This window comes from Anser brachyrhynchus (assembly GCF_964034855.1).
Source record: "Anser brachyrhynchus genome assembly, chromosome: 5".
NCBI lineage: Eukaryota > Metazoa > Chordata > Aves > Anseriformes > Anatidae > Anser > Anser brachyrhynchus.
The window spans coordinates 38,211,496-38,232,213 of record NC_137699.1 but is presented as its reverse complement, the minus strand read 5'-3'; the positions used below and the strand labels follow the sequence as shown (position 1 = coordinate 38,232,213).

Sequence of the window (20,718 nt, the reverse complement as noted above, 5' to 3'; positions counted from 1 at the left end):
ACTCCAGCTGGAGGCTCTAATGAAGCTGGGCAATATTGCAGCATTTCCATATTAGATGTAGGTGCTCTGGCAGGGGCATAAGGGATGAAGAGCTGCCTCTAAATATAGGGATGTATCAGGTGCCTTCGCTGCCCCTTTCTCCTTGCAGGAAACCCTGGCTTGTCTTGCCTATTTTGCAATGTAAAGCTAGGGGTTTAGGGGTGTGAGTGTTAATAGGGGATTGCCCAGGAGCTTTTATTTGATTTTTTTTAACCACTGAAGGATGTGCTAGCCAGCGGGTTAGCTGAGCATGGACTGCCAAAAACAAACAAAAAATACAACTGTGTATTTTAAAACAGTTTAAAAACTCTTGGGGTGAAATCTGGCTCTGAAGCCTGTGGGATTCCCTTCTCTGTGGGTTCTGGAGGCAGCTTGCTGTGGAGCTGGGTGTCCTGGGGCCAATCCAGGAGGTTTTGCCAGCCCCCCTACTGCTGGCTGGTGCTGGAGCCCATGCCATGGGGTCACCCAGCCCCTCCAGCATCCTGTGGCCGCACCCCAGGAGGGGGTGAGCTCTGCTCGGCCTTTGTCCAGCATCACTAAAGCACGTCCCTCCGTGCCACGAGGAGCACCAGGAGTCTGGGCTGAGCTTTGGCCTCCCATAGCTGTGGCTGAGGTTTCTGCTCTCTTAACCCGAGTCTGACATGCTCCTCCCAGGACTGAGGCTTTGGACCCCCTGGGGAGGTGTTTCGGCATCCTTTGAAGGATGCCATTTGCTTGGGAAGGGAAAGAGGTGCCTTAACCATGAGATTTGCCCTCTGTTGGGTGCCAGCTACAGGTAGTTTCTTATCGGACCCGTGTGACACCTGCCAGGCCTTGAGCAGGTGCTTTACACAGCTTGAGTCATCTCCAATGGCACTGCACATACGTTTAGGCACCTGAATTGCTGAGTTCCCAAATCACCTAGCGAGCATGGACCACTGCGGAGATCTGGGTTGAGGCTTAGCAGGTATCCCTGTCCTCGGGCTGCCTGGGTGCTCCGAGGAGGCTCAGCTACCAAGGGGTTAACCAGCTCTGCTTGGCGCCCGTGTGTGCTTTCCTTGCCATGTATCTCTCCTAACACGCACCAGATGTGCGAGGCAGCTGCCGGAGTGCCTTAATCCCAGGTTTCGGCACTCGGGGCTGCCTTTCTCACGGGCAGGTCCGCAGCGGGGTCTCTGGGGGCTCGCAGCACGCGGGCAGGGTGGCTGGCAGCACCCATCCTCATCCTCTGCCGGGCTGGGCATCTTCTGCTATCGGCTGTGTTCAGTCACCTGCGGGGTGTGCTGCTGGCATGGAGGCAGGGCTGGTGCTGACGGTGCAATATTGGGTTGTATGGGATGAGCAGCGGCGTCTGGAGATGGAGCTACGTGGATTTGCCCTGCCGCAGAGGAGCTTCACACCAGCCCCGTGTCTGAGAGCTGTCCAGGGACTACGTGGGCAGAGAAACACGTGGGCTGAATTTATTAACGAACCCAAAGGGAACCCCATTCAGGGACTGGTGACCCACTGGCACCGGGGGGCTGAAAGCTTGCAGCCACCCAGGAGCACCTGGTCTGAGATGTGCAAGAGTTGGTTCACTTGGAGCTGGATTTATTTGGATTTCTCTTGTTATTGCACGGAAATACAGGCCCGATGTTTTGGTTAGCGTGCATCAACACCACCCCACTGTCTGCGGTGAAGCTGTGCCAGTTTGCATCAGCTGGAAGTCTTCGGTTCTTTCCCTTACAAGCTCATTTTGCAAACGAACCCTTTGCTAGGGATTTTTTCTGCATTACCAAGCAACCCCTCTCCCAGCCCTAGGTATCTGTTGCTTGCTGCTGCTAAATAGACACTATGTGCAATTTGTTTTATCAAGCTCCTGCCAGACGGGGTGGAAAATATGATCTCTCCTTCGGTGCATGCGCATGCATGTGCTTTTTTCTGCTGCAAAAGCAGTTTCCTTTCCAACGAAAGGTTGCTCTGGAGCCATTAACATTGACAAACCCTGAGCTATTGACACATCCCAAGCAACCACAACTGCCATCCATTTGTGAAGGGCGAAGTTCCCCCCCCCGCAATAAAATCGGAAGCAATAATTGAACCAGCTGCTGGAACGGTTTCAAAGCAGGCGCCTCCTTGCAGTTGCCACTTACCTTCCGTAAGGGAGCTGACAGCAGCGGGCCCGAGCTCAGCTATGCCCGAGGAAAGTCTCATGCGTTATCCACTGTGTGCTCCCCTGCTCTGAGGGGCTTCTCCTTGCTCAGGCTGGCATTTCTCGCTCCTCTTTTCCTCTCCAGTTGACGTGGTCCTGCATACAGCTTCAGCTTGTGTTTGCCCCAATCCATCTTTCTGGATCCATCCATCTTTAATGGCAGAAAGGCTCCTTTCAGCTCCGTGTGAGGTCTGGCTCTGCAGAATTAATCACCATTTTCCCACTTGGTGGAGGCATGTGCTGGCCTTCAGGCTTTTTGGATGCACCCCAGCACTTTTCCCTGCCCCTCCATGGCGGCTCCCATCTTTTTGCCCGGCTCCAGCAGGGGAGGCATGGATGGATGCTGGCTTTCTGTGAGCTGGGATAAGCTGTCTTCCCGTGAGGCTTGGAAGTGGGAATTGCCAGATGATGCTTGGGGCTTCCTTCCTATCCCTTACCCCACCTAACCCTAGCAGGAGAACCAGCCTGGCAGTGTAAGGCAGGGATTAGTGGCTGCTAGAAGTGCCTGTGTTGCATGGGGCAGCGCCACACCATGGGAGAGTCACTTGGCCACCTCTGCTCTTAATGGTGCTGCCCTGGCTCATGCTTGCACCCCCAGTGCTTGCTGCCCTCCTTCTCCCTTTTTAAACCCATCTTTCATTTTCCTTTTGCGCCCATCTCCCTCGGTCCCCTCATTCCTTTTCCTCATTTGTATTGCTCCTGGAGCATCACACCGTCTCTCACCATGCTTGCAGGCTCCCATATCCCCTCTCACTGGGAGATGAAGCAAAGCCATGGGACTTTGGGCTTATGATCTGCCCATAAAATGCTCCAAGGGGACAGAACAGGATGGGTCGCTCCTCTGTCCTGCATGGGGGTGAGAGGGCAGCGGTGGGATGAGGGATGAGGGCTGCTCCTTCCAGCTCCAGCTCTCTCTCCTTTTTGTTTCTGCTTCTCTGGATGTCATAGGAAGAAAGTCATCGTTGTTCCCGAGCCAAGCTCCTCAGACTCCTGACATGGTGTTTGTTGACTCTTTGGACTCGGCCCACAATCATACGTGCTCCTCCTTGGGAGCCAGACCCCCTGCAGCCCCTGACATCTCTCGCCTGCAGTGCCGCCCCATGTGGCTGCGGGGTGAGCCCGGGGCCAGGCGCCCTGCTGCGGAGCCTTTCCCGAGCGCCTCCTGCCTCCTCTGCCCCGCTGCCCCTTGGGGCATGTGGGCTGGGAGAAAGCCCCTTGCCAGGGCAGCCCCTGCCCGCTGCATCCCCTCCCTGCCTGCCCCTGGGGTCACGCCTTGGCTCGGGAGCATCCTCGTGCCGCTGCCAGGGGCAGCTGCGGGTGCAGGCAGGGCAGGTTGATCCCACCTCCAAGGGCTTGCTCTGCCTTCTGGTGGCACCTTCAGCATGGCTGTACATCCCCTGCTTCACCCCAGGGTGTTTTCTAGTGCCGCCAGACCTGGCAGGTCCTCAGCGCTCCGACCCTGCTCTTCCCTCCCCAGAAATAGCAGCACCCCAGCTAACCGTGCCGACGAGACGCACGGCCCTCTTGACAGCACGCTTCTGGAGCTTGCAACTGGCTGCTCCTGCTGAGAAGGAGATAATGTGCTGCTCTTGGCTGCTAGACGCCCAATTTCCTTGGGATTATCTCTGCCTGCCTGTTCTGGCCTCTGCGCTTGGCTGCCCGAAAATGAGTGCTGACGGAGCGTGCCGAGTGGGAACTGGGGATGGAGGGGACACAGGCAAACCCTCTCCATCAGGCTGTTGGCTGCCTGCACCAGCTGGTGGCCCCTTCTCGCTGAAATGGGGCTCCTGGGAGGCTGGGCAGCTGCTGGTTTCAAAGTGCCCATGGTGAAGAGGTCTGGGAGGTGTCAGGATGGGCAGAGAGGGTTGGGTGGCAGGGAGAAGGCTGCGGGGTTTTGGGCCCTAAAGCCGCCCTTGCTGGGGCAGGGCTTAACCCACGCTGGAGCAGCAGAGGCTGTTCCTGCAAGGGGGTCTGCTCTGGGTGGGATCCCCCCTCTGACATACGGGCATGGCTGCTGGGGACCATGCTGGCCCTACAAAGGGCCAGTCCTCAGCACGGCTGCCTGTTGGAGCCCATGCTGCTGCTTGGCCTGGCTGGTACCGCTTTGCATCGCCGAGTATTTGGGGAAAACTGCTTTGGGTGCATTTCTTTGTTAGCAATGGAGTCTTTTCTCCTAGTTTTTCCTCCCCCCCCACCAGACCATGTGTTATCCTCTGACTGATTTTGCAACCAGCCCTACATAGCAGAGTGGTTGTGTAATTAACGGGAACTGGTGCGGCGCTATCTCCTGGGGACTCCCGCCTCCTTCCCGCAGCAGCCCGGCCCGCCTTGCTCCCTCCTGGCCTCTCACCTCTCCGCTGACCCTGCTGCTGGGAGCAGCCCTGGGAAGCTCCCTGGTGGCTGTCAGCGGCTGTCGGGGTGCTTGGGGCATCCCAGTTCCCATATTGGGGTGCAGGTTTCCTGCGGGGATTTGTGGTGCATGTCTAAGTGCGTGTCACGCACCCCCACCGAAAAGTAATAAAAAAGGAGATGAATTAATTCCTTGTTTTTCTTCCTGTGTCCGCTGTGCTCTTGCCCGCTTCCTGGTGGGACCAGGAGGTTTGCTGCTGCGAAAGGAGGCGTGCAGCTGTGGGGTTGGGGCTGTTCTTGGCGGTGTGGTGGGATGCAGGCTGCTGCACCTGGGCTGGGCGGCGAGCGCGGGAGGAGAGGGGACAGAAGTGCCTCTGTTCTGCGGGATGGTGCTGTGGGACTGCTCTTCCTCCAGCTGCGATGTGGGGGGCTCTTCCTTGCTTCCCTCCTGGTGTTTCCCAGCAGACGGGTCCTGTCCTGAAAAGCAAAGCCCTGAGGTGCGTGTGCCATTCGGAGTGTGGGGGCAGTGGCGATGAAGCCCAGAGGAACATCCTCTGGCTTGAACCTAATTACCCTGTAAGTACTTGCAGGGCTGGGACGTGCTCCTTTTGAGCAACAGAGGCCTTTTGTGGTGACTCTCTTGCATCGTCTCCCCAGCCCCGAGCTCGGAAATAGCAAACGCAGTGTGACAGCGTCAGAGGGGCCACAGAGTGAGGCTGGGATCAGTGTCTGTGCTCACTTGGTTTGTGATCGCTTAGGGGAAGTTTGGTAAATACCTGCAGAAAAAAATAATGAACTGTTTCGAAATGAAGCCGAGGAGAGGCACATCTTTCTGATCTGGGCTCAACGCACTTCCTTTTTATTGAGATTTCTGGGTGTATTTCACGGGCAGCTTCCCCATTTCAAGAAGCACTTCTGCAGAAGTGATTGAAATGTTTAAGTAAGGTGAGAGGGGGCTGAGAGCAGAAGGAAGGTGAGGGTGAGAGCAGGGGGGTCCCCCCTGACAGACATGAGGAGGAGGAGGTGGGCAGGCTGTGCCATGCACACCGCTGCCTGTGGGGCTAACATAGGGCTGGGACTTGGTAGGTGCAGTCCAGGTACCCGCTGCTCTGGTATAGAAGAAACTTCCCCCCAAAGTCACACGTGGGCCAGGGGATGCAGGTGAGGGACTAAAGGCTGATTTTGTTATTTTTTCCAACATAGCTCCCATGATGAGGCAGCATTAAGGCGTGAGCGGTCACCTGTATCTGACGGCTTGGCAGGCGGGCAGGCGGTGTTGGCAGGTGACATCGTTCCCGGTCCTTCACCGGCCACTCACATGCTTCTTTATCCTCCTGAAGTGCTGGTGCTTCGTGAAGGCAAGCCAGGTTATTTTTTGCTCTCCCTCTGGTTGATGCTTGGGGAAACTGAGGCACGGCAGAGTCGGTCACTTGAGCAGGCAAGGAGTGGAGAGTGCAGAAGCAGGGTGCGTGCCCCCTGCTGCCCGATGGCAGCCCCCAAAATCCAGCTGCTAGCCTCATCTCCTGAGAAGAGCTTCCCCTGGCGCCGAGTTTCCCAGTGCTAAAGCCCCTCTGGCATTAACCTGGCTCTGGGTCTGTCTTTGGGCACATGGGGACGGCGGGGAGGTGAGACTTCTCCCGATGTGAACGGAGCGGGGCTGCCTGAGTGCAAGCTGCAACCCGAGGGCACAAACCCAGGCTGGCTTTGTTCCCAATTTTTGTAATAGGGAAAGCAGTGCTGGAGGTAAGGGGGGGAAAGGAAAAAAATGAAAAGGAAAAAAAATGAAAAGAAAAAAAGGAAAAGGAAAAAAAGGAAAAGGAAAAAAAGGAACTGAAAAAAGGGAAAAAAAAGAAAAAAAAGGAAAAAGGGGTAAATGGGGAGGGAGAAGAGCTGGAGAAGACGAACGAGGGAGGGATAGAAGTGAGAGGGAAGCAGCCCGGGGGGGGAGCGCTGGGCTTTGTGCTGCGCTCGCAGGCAGCATCCAGCCTCGCATCCAGCGCTGCTCTCGGCAAGCTTTCTCCCTGACATTTCCAGCAGGCAGAGGAGGAGGAGGTGGAGGTGGAGGAGACAAGAGGGGGTGGGCCGGGGGGGGCTCGCAGAAACAAAAGGAAACCAGCTGCAGAACTTCCTGAAGACGGGGCCGGGGGGAGAAGCGAGGGCGTGCGGCGCCGGGCGGGAGCTGCGGGAAGGGGAGCCGCCAGCCTTGGCCACCATGACCAGCGCGATCCTGAGGAGGAACTCCAGCAAGCAGGGCCTGCAGAACCTCATCAGGTGAGCGCCCACCTGCCCGCGGCCCGGGGGGCCGGGTGGGCGCGGGGCGGGCGGAGGGGACGCCTGTGCCGGGAGCCGTCTCCGCGCCCCTCGAAATCAGCTGGGTTTGGTCCCCAGCCCCGACCGCTCGCGGTGCGCTGGAGGGAAGGCAAATGGATCCCCCCCCCCCCCCCCTTCCCGAGCAATATGAGAAAAGCAGATCTGAACTTACTGATGGCTTTTCCAGGAGCACACAACTGGAATAACTAAGCGCGGCCGGGCTGTGACACTCACCTGAGCCGGCTGCTTTTTTTTTTTTTTTTCCCCCCCCCCCGCCCCCCTAAATGTGCATTGTGCCGTGCCTGCTGTGATGTGCATTCTTAATTCTGCGAGGGGCCAGGTCCTCCCGGGGCTGCGAGCTGGCGCTGTGCCCTTGATTCAATTAATCGCGATAGTGCTTGGAACCTTTCTTCCTTACCGGGGCAGGGAGGAGGATGGCAGCGTTGGGTTTTTTTCCTTTTCTCAGCCCAGGCTGAGCGGAGGAGCATGGCCACATTGTCTGCTGGTGCTGGGATTCCCTCTCATGCGCTCACTCTGGTTTTGAGCCGGGGCTGGAAATACCCCCCCGAGACCAGCAGCAGCTGGTGCTGGGGCAGCTCGCGCTGTCCCTTGCGTCCCTCCCTGGCAGGAGAGACAAGCTGCTCCCCTCTTTATATTTAACTGAGCCCCCGAGCAAGGGGAGGGTGGAATTAGGGAGCGCCGGGCTCACATCCTGTGTGCTGGGCACCTCCAGGCTCCCTCATGCTGCTGCTGGTGGAAGACGGGGCTGGTGGGACAGATGTTCCCAGGCGGTTTGGGATTTCCCTGGTAATGCAGGCTGCGAACCTCACCCTCCAAGTGAATTCCTTGCTGTGTGGGGGAGGTTGGGACCAAGAGCCACCGCACCCCGTCCCTGCCACCTCCTGGTCTGGGCACAGGGGTTGTGGCAGGGAAACTGCTGTCCCCTGGGGTGGGAAAGGGGCATGAGGAGGGAGGCGTGCATGCTTCGTACATGCACAAGGGGCATCCAAAGTTGGCACAGCCCAACCAGAGGTGTTTTCCCCTCTGTAACCGTGTCCCCGAGTTCCTCCTGCTTCAAGTAGGGACTTTTTTGTGTCCCGGAGACGCACAGGGGCTTTTACCAGAGGAACTTTGGGATGGCTTTTGTCGTGAGCGGGGTTTCTATGCTTCATCTGGCTAGGTCTGGCTCTGGGGCTGTGTATTCCAGTCCTGTTTATAGAGGAGGAGGAAGGAGCTAGGGCGTGAAGATGTGCAAGGGATTTAACCCGCTGTTTACGCCCAAATAACTCCACTAACACTCGCAGGAATCAACAGGAGAGCAGGCAGGCTCTGCTCCGCTCACAGCCTGTCTTGCAGCTGTATTTTCTCCCTCTTAAGCTGTCCAGGGAGCTTGTACCCTTGTGCAAGCTCCTTCAGTCTGTGATTGCCTCGAGGCTCCTGGCTTCAAGATACATCCCTGTGAAGATTGTGCTCCTGCTCTGCTTTTATCTGTCCCAAGGTGACCGCAGGCTACGTGGTTATGCTTCATAGGTCTGAAGCTCTTCTGACGTGCAGGAGTGCGTAGCTGACCTGGAGATGAGTACAAAAGGCTGTTTGGAGCATCAGGGATTTCCCTGCGGTGCCAGATGTACCCTTCGCTCCTCCATGCCAAGCATCGTGCTCCCTTCTGAGCCTGGTGCGAGGCTCTCCAGCATCTTTGCTGGGGTGACCTGTTGGCTTGCACTGTGCTCACCAAAATTCGGGAGGACATACCTTTTGTGTTGCTTACAGGGAGCTGTGGGTCTGTCAGGGCTAACCAGGGACTTGCCTTCCCTGAGGCTTGTTTTGGGGTGGGTCGATGTGCTAGAGAGCCAAGTGGGACAAAGTGCTGTGACAGCACCCTGGGAGCATCCTTCACCTCTCGGCAGGCTGGAAAAAAAAATGAACCCGTCCTGTGCCTTGCTTCCTCCCAGGCACAGGGTACGGGTGGCTTTGCAGGGGGTGCTTGGCAGGGATGGGCCGCACAGTGCTATCTGCCTCCCTCCTTCCCCTGCACGTCCCCCCTCAGACGTAATCTCTCTGCTGGGACCTCCCTGGGGAAATATTTGTCCCTTTGTAGCAAGGTAATGGCACCAACCCCTCGTGCTTGCCAGAGACTTTATATTTTTGAAGTCCTCTACAAACACAAGCCTCCCTATCTCGTTATCGCGGTCTGTTCTCCCCTTATCCTTCTAATGAATTCCTATAAATAAGATAGGGATCCAGCGCCTGTCATGTCGATCCATTCAGTTCATTATCAGTTCCTGCCGGAATTTCTCTCCCTCTATTTATCGAGTCTCAAGTGTTTCACAAAAGAAGATGGCTGTTTAATTAACCCACAAATCAGCCTCTTTGTAAATCGGCAGCGGCGGCTGCGCCACTCCCCGAAACTGGGCAATGCGGGCTCCGTGCGTGCAGCGTGCTGGACATGGTCACGATCCCATAGCCACGCTGGGTGTGGGGCAGCTTTAAAATACCCTCAGCTCCTTGAATTTCCATGTATGTCGTGACTGTAATGCTCGGTGCAATGGGAATCCGGGCGTTTGCTTTCCCTTCTGTCCGTGCGTGATGTCTCCTGGAGGTGGCCAGGATGTGTCTCAGCAGGGAAGATGCTGCTCTGGTGTCTATTTCTGCTTGACCTCCAGAGCAAGGAGCTGGCTGGGGCCGAGCTGGGAATGAGGAGCTCAAAGGGCTTGGGAAAGAGCAAGGGCTGGATGGCGCTTGGAAGGGGAAGGAGATTTTTTTGGGGGGGTTGATGCCAGGCCACAGTTCATTGAAAGGGAGGTGGTGGTATCATGGGGGCTATTGCAGCTTCTCTGGGCTCATGTTCACCTCTGTGTTCCCTGGGTAGATGTGGGGAGCAGATCCTTCCCTCTCCATGGCAGTGGCTGAGCCAGCCCCCTGCATACCATGGGGATGCTTTCCCAGCTTTTCCTGGCCCTGGGGCTTGCTTTGCCAGGAGCACCACATCTGCCATGCGGTGTAATGTTCCTTTTCTGGAAGGAAAGAGGAGCTTGGCAGCCCAGCTGATGCTTTTTGCTTCTTTTTAGACCAATTGTGCCTCACTTGTCTCTGGCTTCTCCTCACCCAAAATCAAGTGGATGTTTAGGGCCTGACCTTGAGGTGATGGAATTTTTGGGGAGCTGCAGGGGGTGAAGGTGGGGTGAAGCCCCACCATGCGTATCTGCAGGTGGTTCGGCCAGCAAGGGCCATGGATGGGATGCTGGGGTGCTGTGTGACAACAGACTTCCCACTTCCCGAGGCTTTTTTTCCCCCTTTCTCCCACCTTTCGTGTCTTGGCTAAGAACAAGAGTTGCAATCAGTGTTTTGGGGCAAAACCTGTTGTTTTTTCTCGAAGGCACAGCAGAGGCTGAGGGCTTGTTGAGGGCCCTGGTTCCTGTTGCAGCTCAACTCATCAGCACTAGCCATAAACAAATTGAGCCTCAGCTCTCCCATGGAACTGCACAGCGCGTTCCCACGGCCTCCCTGCTGCCTCCTGTCACTGCTCCGTCAGGAAACTCCCTCCTGCTGCTCTGGGCGGCAGGGCTTCGGGGGAATCGCATCGCCCCGAGGACCCTACAACAAATGCCTTGTGGTCGAACCGGTGGGTCCTCGAGGCTCAGCCCCGCTGTAAGCAGCAGCACGCCTGGTATGAATCTTGCTTGAAATCACAGCTTCAAGCAGGGGCAAAGCATTGTTATCCTCCATCCTTTGCAGCATGAGTGTATAGAGGAGGTAGTCAAGGCAGCGAGGCTGGGGAGGCTTGCTTTCCTCATCGAGAGACAAAAAAAATACACAGGCTTAGTAAGCCAATCTGACCCTCCCTGACAAGCCTGCTTTCTCCTCTGGCGTGCCTCTCCCTTCCAAAAACAGAGCCCAGACTTCTTCCTCTTTAGGCAGACGGCGATTTCTCGAACCTTGCAGCTGAGATAGAGGGAGCGTGAGAAAAGGCCACGGTTCGGGGTCGTACGCGGCACCGATTTCTCACACCTCTTGAGCGCTGCAGCCTGCGCAGGGTGCTGGGAGGGCTCCAGCCCCAGCCCTTTCTCTCCCCCCTCCGCCTCCAAATTCCAGACCGGTGATGTTAATGCATTACCGCACCAGCATATCTGTGTGCTAAGGACCCACGGTCCTGGGGGTGCAATCCATCATCTTGTAAAGGAGTTGTTGGGAGTCTGTCTGCTGTGGTTAAAAACAATTAAAAAATACATAAAAATGGGTTATTAAAGGTGCTGGCCTCAGGCTTGCTCCATCAGGCTTGGAGCGCTGCTGGTGGGATGCTTCCCAGCCCGTGGCATAGGTAGGGGAGGGACCCACTGCTTCTCCGTGGCGTGGCTTTGTGTCCAGGTTTGGGGTGTTGGTGATGAGATGCTGTAACTCCAACAGCAGCATCTATTTCTGCTCTTGTCTTCTGTATGGTCCATCTTTGTGCAGGCTTTTTCCCTCCCAGGGACCTTGCACGCTGGGGCTGGTCCCACCTGCACCTTCTGGGTGGCGCCAGGAATACCTGGCACGTGTGGCTGTGTAGCTGCATATTTTTTACTTTGGGCAGAAAACAGGTATGCTGCTGCGAGGAAAGATCCGGATTCACTTAAGAAAAAAAAAAAAAAGAGTTGCTTTAATTTTCAAGGGGAAGCTAGGTCTCTGCCATGCTGGCTAGGGTTTTCTTCCATTTCTGCTTCATGAAAGCGCAGGCTGTATCTTACTCGGCTCAGATGCCTTGGCGTGTCCTTATCAGCCCCTGCGTGACGCCTTTCCGCACCCCAGCTCCCGCGGGTCAGCGGGGACGGGAGCCGAGCTGCCTGCCGTGATTTACAGGAGTGGGAAGCGCTGAGGCTGCGGGGCTGCGGATGGGGCGGGGAGGTCTGGTATGAGAAAAAGGCTTAGGGTGAAGCATCTATGCATTTTTCGCCTCTCTTCTCCCCTCGCTGCACCCCCTCTCTTGCTCAAACCCTGCAGCCTGGGCTCTGGCCGGAGCGATGCAGCTGAGGAATTACATGAATGTTTGGGAGGGAGAGGCTCGTGCAGCGTCGCAGGCTGCCTTCGGATGACACGGCGATCCTTCAGAGATGGAATCACCATATCCCCCGGGACTGGGCTGAAATAAACTACAGGCTGTGACATCGTAGCTTCTGGTTTTATTTCTTTCCCAGTCCCCTCGTATCGTGCCGATATCCACACCCCCTTCCTTACCCAGGCAGATGGATGATTACCCCCTTTTTGCTATCAAGCCACATTACCTCTAAGCCCCAGAAACATGTCCATCAAGAAACCGAACTGCTGTTTGCCATCTGACTGGGGGATTTCCACATCACAGACATTTGGCCAGCCTGAAAGTGAGCCTTGTGTCACAGAGGCCACTTGTGCTTGCGGTTGATCAGCAGCAGCCCCTTGGAGGGGAGGTCAGGATGCTGCTTGGACCTCTGCTGAGTTCCCAGCATCTTCGTGGCAACCTTGGATGAGCCCTTGGGCTTGGGGTCAGATTTCTGAAGGTGTCTTGGTACGTGGAAATAAACCTGGGTCCTAGGTCTTTGGAAAGGGCAGAGATGCTGAACTCTGTGTTGCTCCTCTGTAGCCTCTTGAGGGTGTCCTCTTCCATTTCAGGTGACAAGGGTGAGCTGTACACTTTGGGACCCCTGCAGTCACGCCTGGATGCTTTACAAACCGCAGATAAATGCGGTATGAAATGAAGCCCAGCAGCTCTACCTGGCAGCAGGATGAACCTGGGGACAGTCCTAGCCCATGTTCAGTTTTATAAGGGTGGGCAGCTTCTGTAGGTGTTTGCCAGATGGTAGTGAAGTAGTTTTGCTTTGAGCATGCCATCCTCTCTCCATGATGGGCCACGGGGCACCGAGGTTGTGGCTGGCCCCGTGACAGGGCAACAGGGGCTGAAATGGATGATGTGGGAAGGGAAAGGGCCCTTGCGTAGGTTTCTGCATCTTCCTCTCCCTTTCCTTGAAATTCAACAGAAGAGGATGATGTGATGGCTGCTGGGGGACGCAGGGCACCTTCTCCCCTTAATGCAGCCCTATTTCTCACACGGGACATTTCCAGAGGTGAAAGCACAGCAGCTTTTGCAGGTGATGGTGGTGTTACCCTTGGCAGCAGTAGGGCTTGCGCCGAGTTGCCCTTTGAGAAGTGTCAGGGGTTGGACATGACTCCTCCTAAATCCCTTTCCCAAAGCCTCTTTCCCCACGAACCCTGGGTATGCGGGGGCAGCCGGCGCGACAGGGGCACCCACCAAAGTCAACAGTGGCCTGGCCTGGGACCTGGCGAGCTCAGGAGACAGGAATGTCGAGTGTGCTGGTGGAGGGTTGCTGGGTTCTGGCACAGGTCTGCAAAGCCTGAAGGCTCCGGGAGGCATTTCGCTTTCCTTTCTGGAATTAGCTTTAGTGCTGAAGGTTGGTTTGGGGCCAGCAAAACTTCCTCTGAGCTGCGAGCCGTGCAAAAGACTCCTCGAGTCTGCAGCATTTCCCTTAAACAGAGCTTGGCTGGTGCCAGAAATTTCCCTCGCCTGTGTATTATCAGCTCCTCGAGTGCCCATGAGGAATGGCCCAGAGGAAATGTGACCTTCCTAGAGATGCTGGCTTGTCTGGAGCAGGCGTTAGTGGCCACGTGGAGCATGGATGCCCGTATCTGTTCTGCAGGGGTTGTTTGGTAGGGCGAATGGAATCAAAACTCCTCCCTGGGCTGGGGGTCCAGCGGGAGGTGAGGTCAAGAGCTGGATCTGAACCTGGCAGCCAGCCCCAGGCAGAGGACTCTGAGCATCCCAGAGGTTTGGCCAGCTGTGGCTGTGTGGCCAGACCTGGACCTGGGTGCTTTGAGCCCGGCCCTAGGTCTGCAGGCTTTCCTCACCTGCCCAGGAAGAGAAATCCCCCTCTACTTAGGCAGTTTGCTTGGGTTGGAGCACACTGTAAATTCACCTTGTGAGCCCAGCACTGTCGGTTTCCTTGTCCCGTGTCAGGTGAAATGACAAGGGCAGCTCTTAGTCCCACCAGCAGCTATGAGCCTGGTTCTTCCCATATCCGCCCAATTTTGGGGAAATGCCATCTGGAGCAGAGCTACGCGCCGCCAGCCTGTCCAGGCCTCCCGAAGCACTGGGTGATGGCTTCTAGAAATGGCAAAGATGGTTGTGTAACAAGGAGAAAAAAACAGGAGGCCATGCCTCCTCGTGAAGAAAACCGAACCGTTTTGAAATGAAATCTTCCCACCTTCTTGCTTTGAGAGGAAATTTCACAGCCAACCCCCTCCGCACAGAGGGGGCTGATGAAGGCATGGGCTTGTCCAAGCTGAGATGGCACGGTCAGTTTGCAGCTCAGCAAACCGCTGTAGCTGACCCGAACGTGAGCACTTCGCCAAGGTTTTGTTTGTTAACTTGTTTGCTTATTTTTCATTGAAAACAAATATTTGTGCTGCTAGGTCAGCTGGAAAGGAGTAATCACTTTCCCTCTCCTTGTTGGCTTGAGCACTGAGCCCCAGAGCATCACTTTCTAAACCTTGCTCTGGTGCCAGCCTGTTTGAGCACAAAAGAGAGCTCTGAATCTGCTGATAAAGTGGTTTTAGGTGTTTGCTGGCATTTCTGAACCCAGGGCGAGGAGGGGCTCGGTGGGGACTTGTTTGTGCCCAAAGGGTATGAGAAGCACCCAGTGTCCTCGTGTCCGAGCCGCGTGCCCTATGGCTGTGGGCACTCGGATGCCAGCTTGCTGTTTGGCATTGGGAGCTGAGACATTCCCCCACCCTGCAGAAAACTGCATCTCCCCGAAACAGTCGCCCCGGCGTTGTCCTTGGCCCGTTCAGAAGATGCAGCGACAGAATAGCGAGCCGGTGAGGTCATGGGGAGAGAATTAGTCACATCCAAGTGGGAAACGCAGAGGGCTGCAGACCAATGCTGGTGTGGGAAGCTGGCGTGATGCAGATGGGACCCCCCCAGGTCACCACAATCCCCTACAACAGCTTTCTGGGGAGTTGGAATTGCATGAAAATCTGGTTTGCTCGGGGAGAAACGTGGGCCTCGCTTCTCGTAAGCGGGGCGATCCAGGCGAGAGGGGGTTAAGGGCCTTTCGGAATCGGAGACTCTCTGGAGCTGTCATACAGGGGAGGGAGATCGTGGCAGAGTTTAATGAATGACTTCATTTAGATATTAAAAAAAAAAAAGCGTGCACACAAAAAAATAAAACAACAACACGGTGGCTTCCTGCCAGGCCCACAGACAAGGGTTTCTATGGGAACAGAGGGGGGAAAACAATAAATATGAGTGGGGGACGAGGAGGGGCAGAGGGGACCTGGCCGCCCCTCGCGTGGCTTCCGGCTCTTTGTTCCCATCGAGGGAGAGGGGCAATGTGGGGGGGAGAGGAAAGTGTGGCCGGAGGCACCTGATGGCATTTAGGAGAAGACCCCACCCAAGATGAGTGAGGCAAGGGCAAGTTTTCTGCTCTCAAGGGGCAACCGTGGCATCCTCACTGTGTTCCCCCCATCACGCTGCCCTGCTCAGGCTGTCAGAGCTGGGCTCAGCTGGAAAATGCCCCACACTCACTCAAGATGGGCCTTTAAAAAAAAAAAATTCCTTTCCATTAGATTTTTGCCCCGGTCCGAATTGACATCGCTGACATTGTGTCCTACCAAATGGGTTTGTTCTACAGGGAGAGCAGCCCCCTGGGGTGCCCGCACCGGGCAGGAGGCTGCAGATCTCCATCCTTGCTGCCGTCTGCACACCTTGTACAGGAGCATCTTGGCAAGCAGGCTCGCAGACATGGGGAGATAGCCCTCCCAGTCTGCTGTGGACCTGGGTGAGTGGGACGGGGTGAGCAGCATCAGGAGTGGGTGCCCCGGCACAGACCTGCCGCTCGCAGGCATCATTTTGCAGTGCCCCGCACCAAGGCTGCTGCCCATAGGCACGATGCTGTCTCTTCCTGTGCATCCCATAACTTGCACACCAGTCTGTTCCAGGCACCCAGTCCTTTCCACCAAGGGTCTGGTGTGCTCCTGGAATTGCTCTCCTTGGAAAAGGAGCACAAAGGCTGCAGCGGGATGGCCACCGTCACAGCCATGCTGGGAGCACTCACCCAGCGAAGCCCCTGGCCCGCACAGAGGGGTGTCTGAGCAGCTCGGGGGGTTATCACCAGTATGTTCAAGCTCTCACAGTGGCACTGAGATGGGTTTCCCTCTGTTTTGGCAAGGCTGACGGCGCAGTGGAGCGTGGAAGACGAGGAGGAAGCAGCCAGAGAGCGGCGGCGGCGGGAGCGGGAGAAGCAGCTGAGGTCCCAGGCAGAGGAAGGCTTCAACGGCACTGGCTCCTGCTCAGAGAGCGCAGGCTCAGCGCAGGAAAACCAGTAAGAAATACCCCCATATATACATCCCGGCAGCAAAACCCTCCAGCCACGGGGTGGGCATCTGTTGTTTGAAGCAGTTTGGGGGCTGGAGGGGCTCCTGAGCAGGTCTGGGGGGATTTAGCCCAGGTTAAACAAGGATCGTGCTTCCAGTTTGGGCAGTGAAAGCCAAATGGCTGAAGGTGTGATGCACAGCCCCTCGGTAGCTCATGGGCTGGGGGCGAGGGCCTCCCCTGGCCGGGTCCCTGCTCTTCCATCGAGGATACTGCACCGGCAGTGGGAGAGCATCTGCAAGAGGGCAGGGTTTGTGATCACAAAGCACCCACCAAAGAGGAGCAACAACTTCATTTCACTAGGAAACCAGTAAAAAAGCACATTTTTTTTTCCCATGAAAAGATTTGTTGTTTTCTTTTTTTTCCTCAGGTATTTTGCAAATTATTCAGGACTTTTGTTGTTGTTGTTCTTGTACAGAAGCTTCAAAATCTTTTATGGCAATGCACCCAGTGATGTTCTGCAGGCAAAACCACTGTGATCTGCCCTAAAAGCAAACAACGTATCTGGAAAGTAATAATTATTATTCACTCTCCCCACCCCCCCAGCCCCGGCCCCTTTCACACAGGGGCTGGAAAACAGTTTGTGGAGGTCTTTGAAGCAGCTGATAAGATGCTCTGATTTACTGGGGGGTGCTGTGAGCGGCCCCAGACACAAAGTGCTGGCAGTGCCTGAATTTAATTGAGTGCCCGAGCGCCTGCCTTAGCCGCACGTGTACCTTTGGTGTCAGTGGGAAGGATGCTGCTGCCTCTCCGGCTGTCCCCTGGTTCCTTCTGCAGCTGCTGACAGCCACCTGGGCTTGCTCAGGCAGCCAGGGTCAGCCTGCTGGCAATCTGCGCTCTCTCCCATATAAACACCGTCCCCTCCTTCCCCTGGAGCTTCCTGCACCGGGACTCACCCCATCTGCATCGCTGCTCTCTTCCCTTCCCCCCATTAAAAAATAAAATAAAAGGAAATAACCAGCAAACTGCTGGGGCTGAGCAGCAGTTTTGGGTGCCCACTCCCTGCTACCCTTCCGGGTGAGCCTGGCGAGGGTGCGTGTTTTTTGGAGAACTTCAGTTCCTGTGGTCAGTTGACTCCTGAATCTCACAGAAATCACAGAATCATAGGAGCTTTGGGGTTGGGAAAGGCCTTCAGGATCATCAGCCTGACCTACTGAGTCCCACCACTAATGACACGTGTCTAAAGCCACAAGGGTTACGGAGAAGGCAAAGCATATCCTGACACCTCCTAAGAGCCCAGAAAGGCAAAGAAAACAATAGTAATAATAAAGGCTTGTTCATGCCTATTGTGCATTTCAAATCTGCGAATTTTAGACTAATCCGTGGGCTCCACACCCTGCTTGCCATTCCCAGGGGATGTGACCACCCTGTGTCCCGTGAAGCCACCTCCTCCAGCTGATGCTTGCTACGTGGGCACCCACCCTGCAGCCCCACCTGGGTGGCAGTTCTTGTTGTGAATGCAAGGAAAGAAATAGGAAAACCCCAACAATCCCCGTGCCCAGCTGGTGCTGGCAGCTGTGTGACCCCAGAGGGCTGCTGCTCCATCTGTCCGTCTGTCTGTCTGTCTGTGGGCCGGGGCTGTGTGCTAGCAGAGGGCTGTCATCACAGCCTGGGAACGCGCTCCCAGGGCCGGAGGGCAGCGGGCTGCAGGATGGACATGTTTCCTCCTCTCTCCTTTCCTATTTAGGAAAGATGGGGGTAGTTTTCCCCTCCAGCACACAGAGCCATTCCCTCTGAGCCGGGAGCAAAGCGGCTTTTGATGCAGTTGGGTTTCAGCCTGGCCCATGGGGGGCTGCTGAGCATGCTGATAGCTTGAACTGCAGCCAGCAGAGAGGGGCTGGGGAGGATGTGAGGTGGAGCAAGGCTGGGCTGTGGTCCCCTGCTCAACCCCGAATCATCAGCATGAGGAATGCCCACCTAGATATTTGGGTGTGCAGCAAGGCAGGGCCCCAGTTTCAAAGCCACGCCTGCAGCACTCATCCTCACCCTTTATTTCATGCCGCTTTCAGATGGGGCAGGACCAGCACTGGTATTTCACAGATGCGGAGCCAGCATCTTGGAAGCACATTTGACTGCTTCAAAGCTCTATGGGAACGTGAGGATCAGCCCAGGACTCGAGCCTGTGCCCAAACGCTGAGTTTTCCTGCCCTCCCAATGCAGCGCTCTGCTCAGGCTGCCTCCTGCTGGTTCCTTTTGCTGGGGGCCGCGTGCAGGCACAGGGCAAGCAGGAACCACACCTGAAACACCTCTGGTCCAAATGAGCTCCAGTGCAGAAGAAAACCATGAGACTTCTTCATTTTGCTGTGCCTCTTATTTCTGCTCACCTGTCCCAGAGACTGGGCAGCAGGGTGCTTCTGCTGGACACACTGAGCTGGCCGGGTCCTTTGTGTCACTTTCATCCTGATTTTCCTCCTTGCTATGTTTCAGCTATGACTTTAAGCCCTCCGGGCCCTCAGAGCTGGAGGAGGATGAGGGGTTCAGCGACTGGTCCCAGAAGCTTGAGCAGCGCAAACAGAGGTGGGTAGGGCAGAGCTGGAGCCACCAACGTCCCCAGGATGAGGTGACCAAGGCCAGGTCCTGCTGTACATGCCAAGACGGGAGGCTGGAGCATTGGTGGGATGGGGACGGACGCTCTCTGCCTGTGATTTGGGCTACCTGGGAGGAAGGGATGCGGGGCTGCCCCGGGCTTTGGGGATGTTTGGCTTCAGCTTCGCGCTCCGAGCAATGGCAGCCAGCCAGGACGCCTGGGCTTGGAGGAGTGACAACAGCGGATCTAAGCCACCTGAGCTGCTGCAGGGGCTGAAATGGCCCCTAACATAATGCAGGCAGCCTAAAAAAGCTGCTCTAAGTTATTGCTGCTTCCTGGCTCATGTCAGCAGAGTGGGTGTCGTGGCCCCAGCCCACCTCGTGCTCGACTCCTCTCTCAGTGGTGGAAAACAGAGCCCAGATGGACGCTTGTGTCCCTGCCCAAGAGCTGAGGGCCAGATCCATCTTCCATCCCTCTCCCCTGGCTGAGCTGAGCAGTGCTCCTGATTAACTCCTGCCCTGGACACCGTGTACCTGCACGTGAACTCTGTGACTCAGCTGCCCCAGCAGCGTAGTTTTATGGGGAACTTTGTCCCGCGATGACACAACCCCTTCTTTACCCGTGGGATTGAAAAAAAAAAAAAGGCATAATATTAATATTTACTGCTGCGCAAACAAATCACCTCTTCCTTTACCCAAACACTGCAAGCTGCACCTACCCCTCCGCAGCCCCATGAGCACCTCCCAGCAGAGCTGATGATCACAGCTGGGGGAGCAATGAGAAATCAGCCCCAGCTGCTTTTCTGCACCCTCCCCTCCCTATTTTTTCCCCCCTTGTAAACAGTTTGTCCCCAGGGAGAGGCTGCTGCTGTTGGCTGGAGGGGGTCTCTGTAAAAGGTGGGCTTCCCAGCTGGTGTCTGTGCCCTATAAAGTCTGTTCAGCTGCTTTGTCTTTTCCTCCTGGGCTATCTGCCTTGCCTGAGGACAGGCTTGGAGTGCAAGTGAAGGTAGGAGGTGTGTCTGGCCAGAATGCCCTGTGCTGAGTCAAGTGGTGCTGCGGGGTTTCCCAAACCTTCTCTTTTTCTTAACTGAATGTGGAGCAAGCCATATTTTTTCCATCTGAAGAATATTTAGGCTCTGGTCCCCAAACAAGGGAGGGGAGATGGTTGTTCTCTGGTGGATGGAGCTAAACAGCTTGTGCATCCCCTGAGGGCTTGTGCAAGCCTGTAGTTTCTTTTGGGGTCAGGTTTCCCGCTTTGCAGGGGAGATCTGTGCCCTAGCCAGCCATACAGGAGGGTGGGAGCTGGATGCCCCTCTGCTGTGGTGCAGTGGGGTCAGGCTCGCTGCCTCCCATACAAAATTGCTCTGTGCAAGAAGCATCCAGTATGCTGTGTTGTGTCTAGTGGCATAAAATTCTTAAAACGAGCTTGCTCTTTAGCTGGAGCTGTTGTTGGCTGAGGCATCTTGGCTAAAAACTAGTCGCCTGGGCTGCAAAACCTTTAGAGCCTGTTTGTTGGTGGTGACCGTGCAGTCGTGGGAGGATGATCAGTAGCGAGCCAGCATACACATCAGCCTTTTTTCCAGAGGGGTCAGCGAGGAGTGCTGGAAGGTGGCTGTTCTGCGAGCTGCCTTCCCAGCTGCAGGGAGGTGGGTGGAAACGCCGAGCTGGAGCCGCTGGCTAGTGAGGCAGGAGCAGTGAGTCACCCTGGGCTCTGGCAGCAGCCTGCTAGCCAGCTCTCTAGCCTGCAACCCAGGCAATTTTCTAAGAAATAGGTGGGAGGAGAAAGCTGGCCTCCAGCCCGGGGCCATAAGATGGCAATAGCACCTTGGCGTGTGTCTGTGAGGGCTCAGGGGTTTAAGTGCTCCTGCTGGCTCTGTGCACTCAGCATGGGCTGCTCTGCTTTGGCAAAATGGGTTGCTCAAACACT

The 20,718-nt window shown here is 55.9% G+C and overlaps 1 protein-coding gene across 3 annotated transcripts in view; it reads left to right on the top strand.

Annotated features, from left to right (window-relative positions):
- LSP1 (lymphocyte specific protein 1) overlaps positions 1-20,718 on the top strand; it is a 40,316-nt gene that overhangs the window by 2,879 nt on the left and 16,719 nt on the right. The window contains exons 1-3 of one of the 3 annotated variants that reach the window (XM_080596094.1): positions 6,502-6,829; positions 16,063-16,215; positions 18,693-18,782. In XM_080596094.1, coding sequence (XP_080452220.1) covers positions 6,771-6,829; positions 16,063-16,215; positions 18,693-18,782 — 302 coding nt within the window. In that variant the 5' untranslated portion in view covers positions 6,502-6,770. Of the gene's footprint in view, positions 1-6,501; positions 6,830-16,062; positions 16,216-18,692; positions 18,783-20,718 lie in introns of those variants that run through there. The other 2 variants (XM_080596093.1, XM_080596095.1) reach the window with 2 other exon arrangements.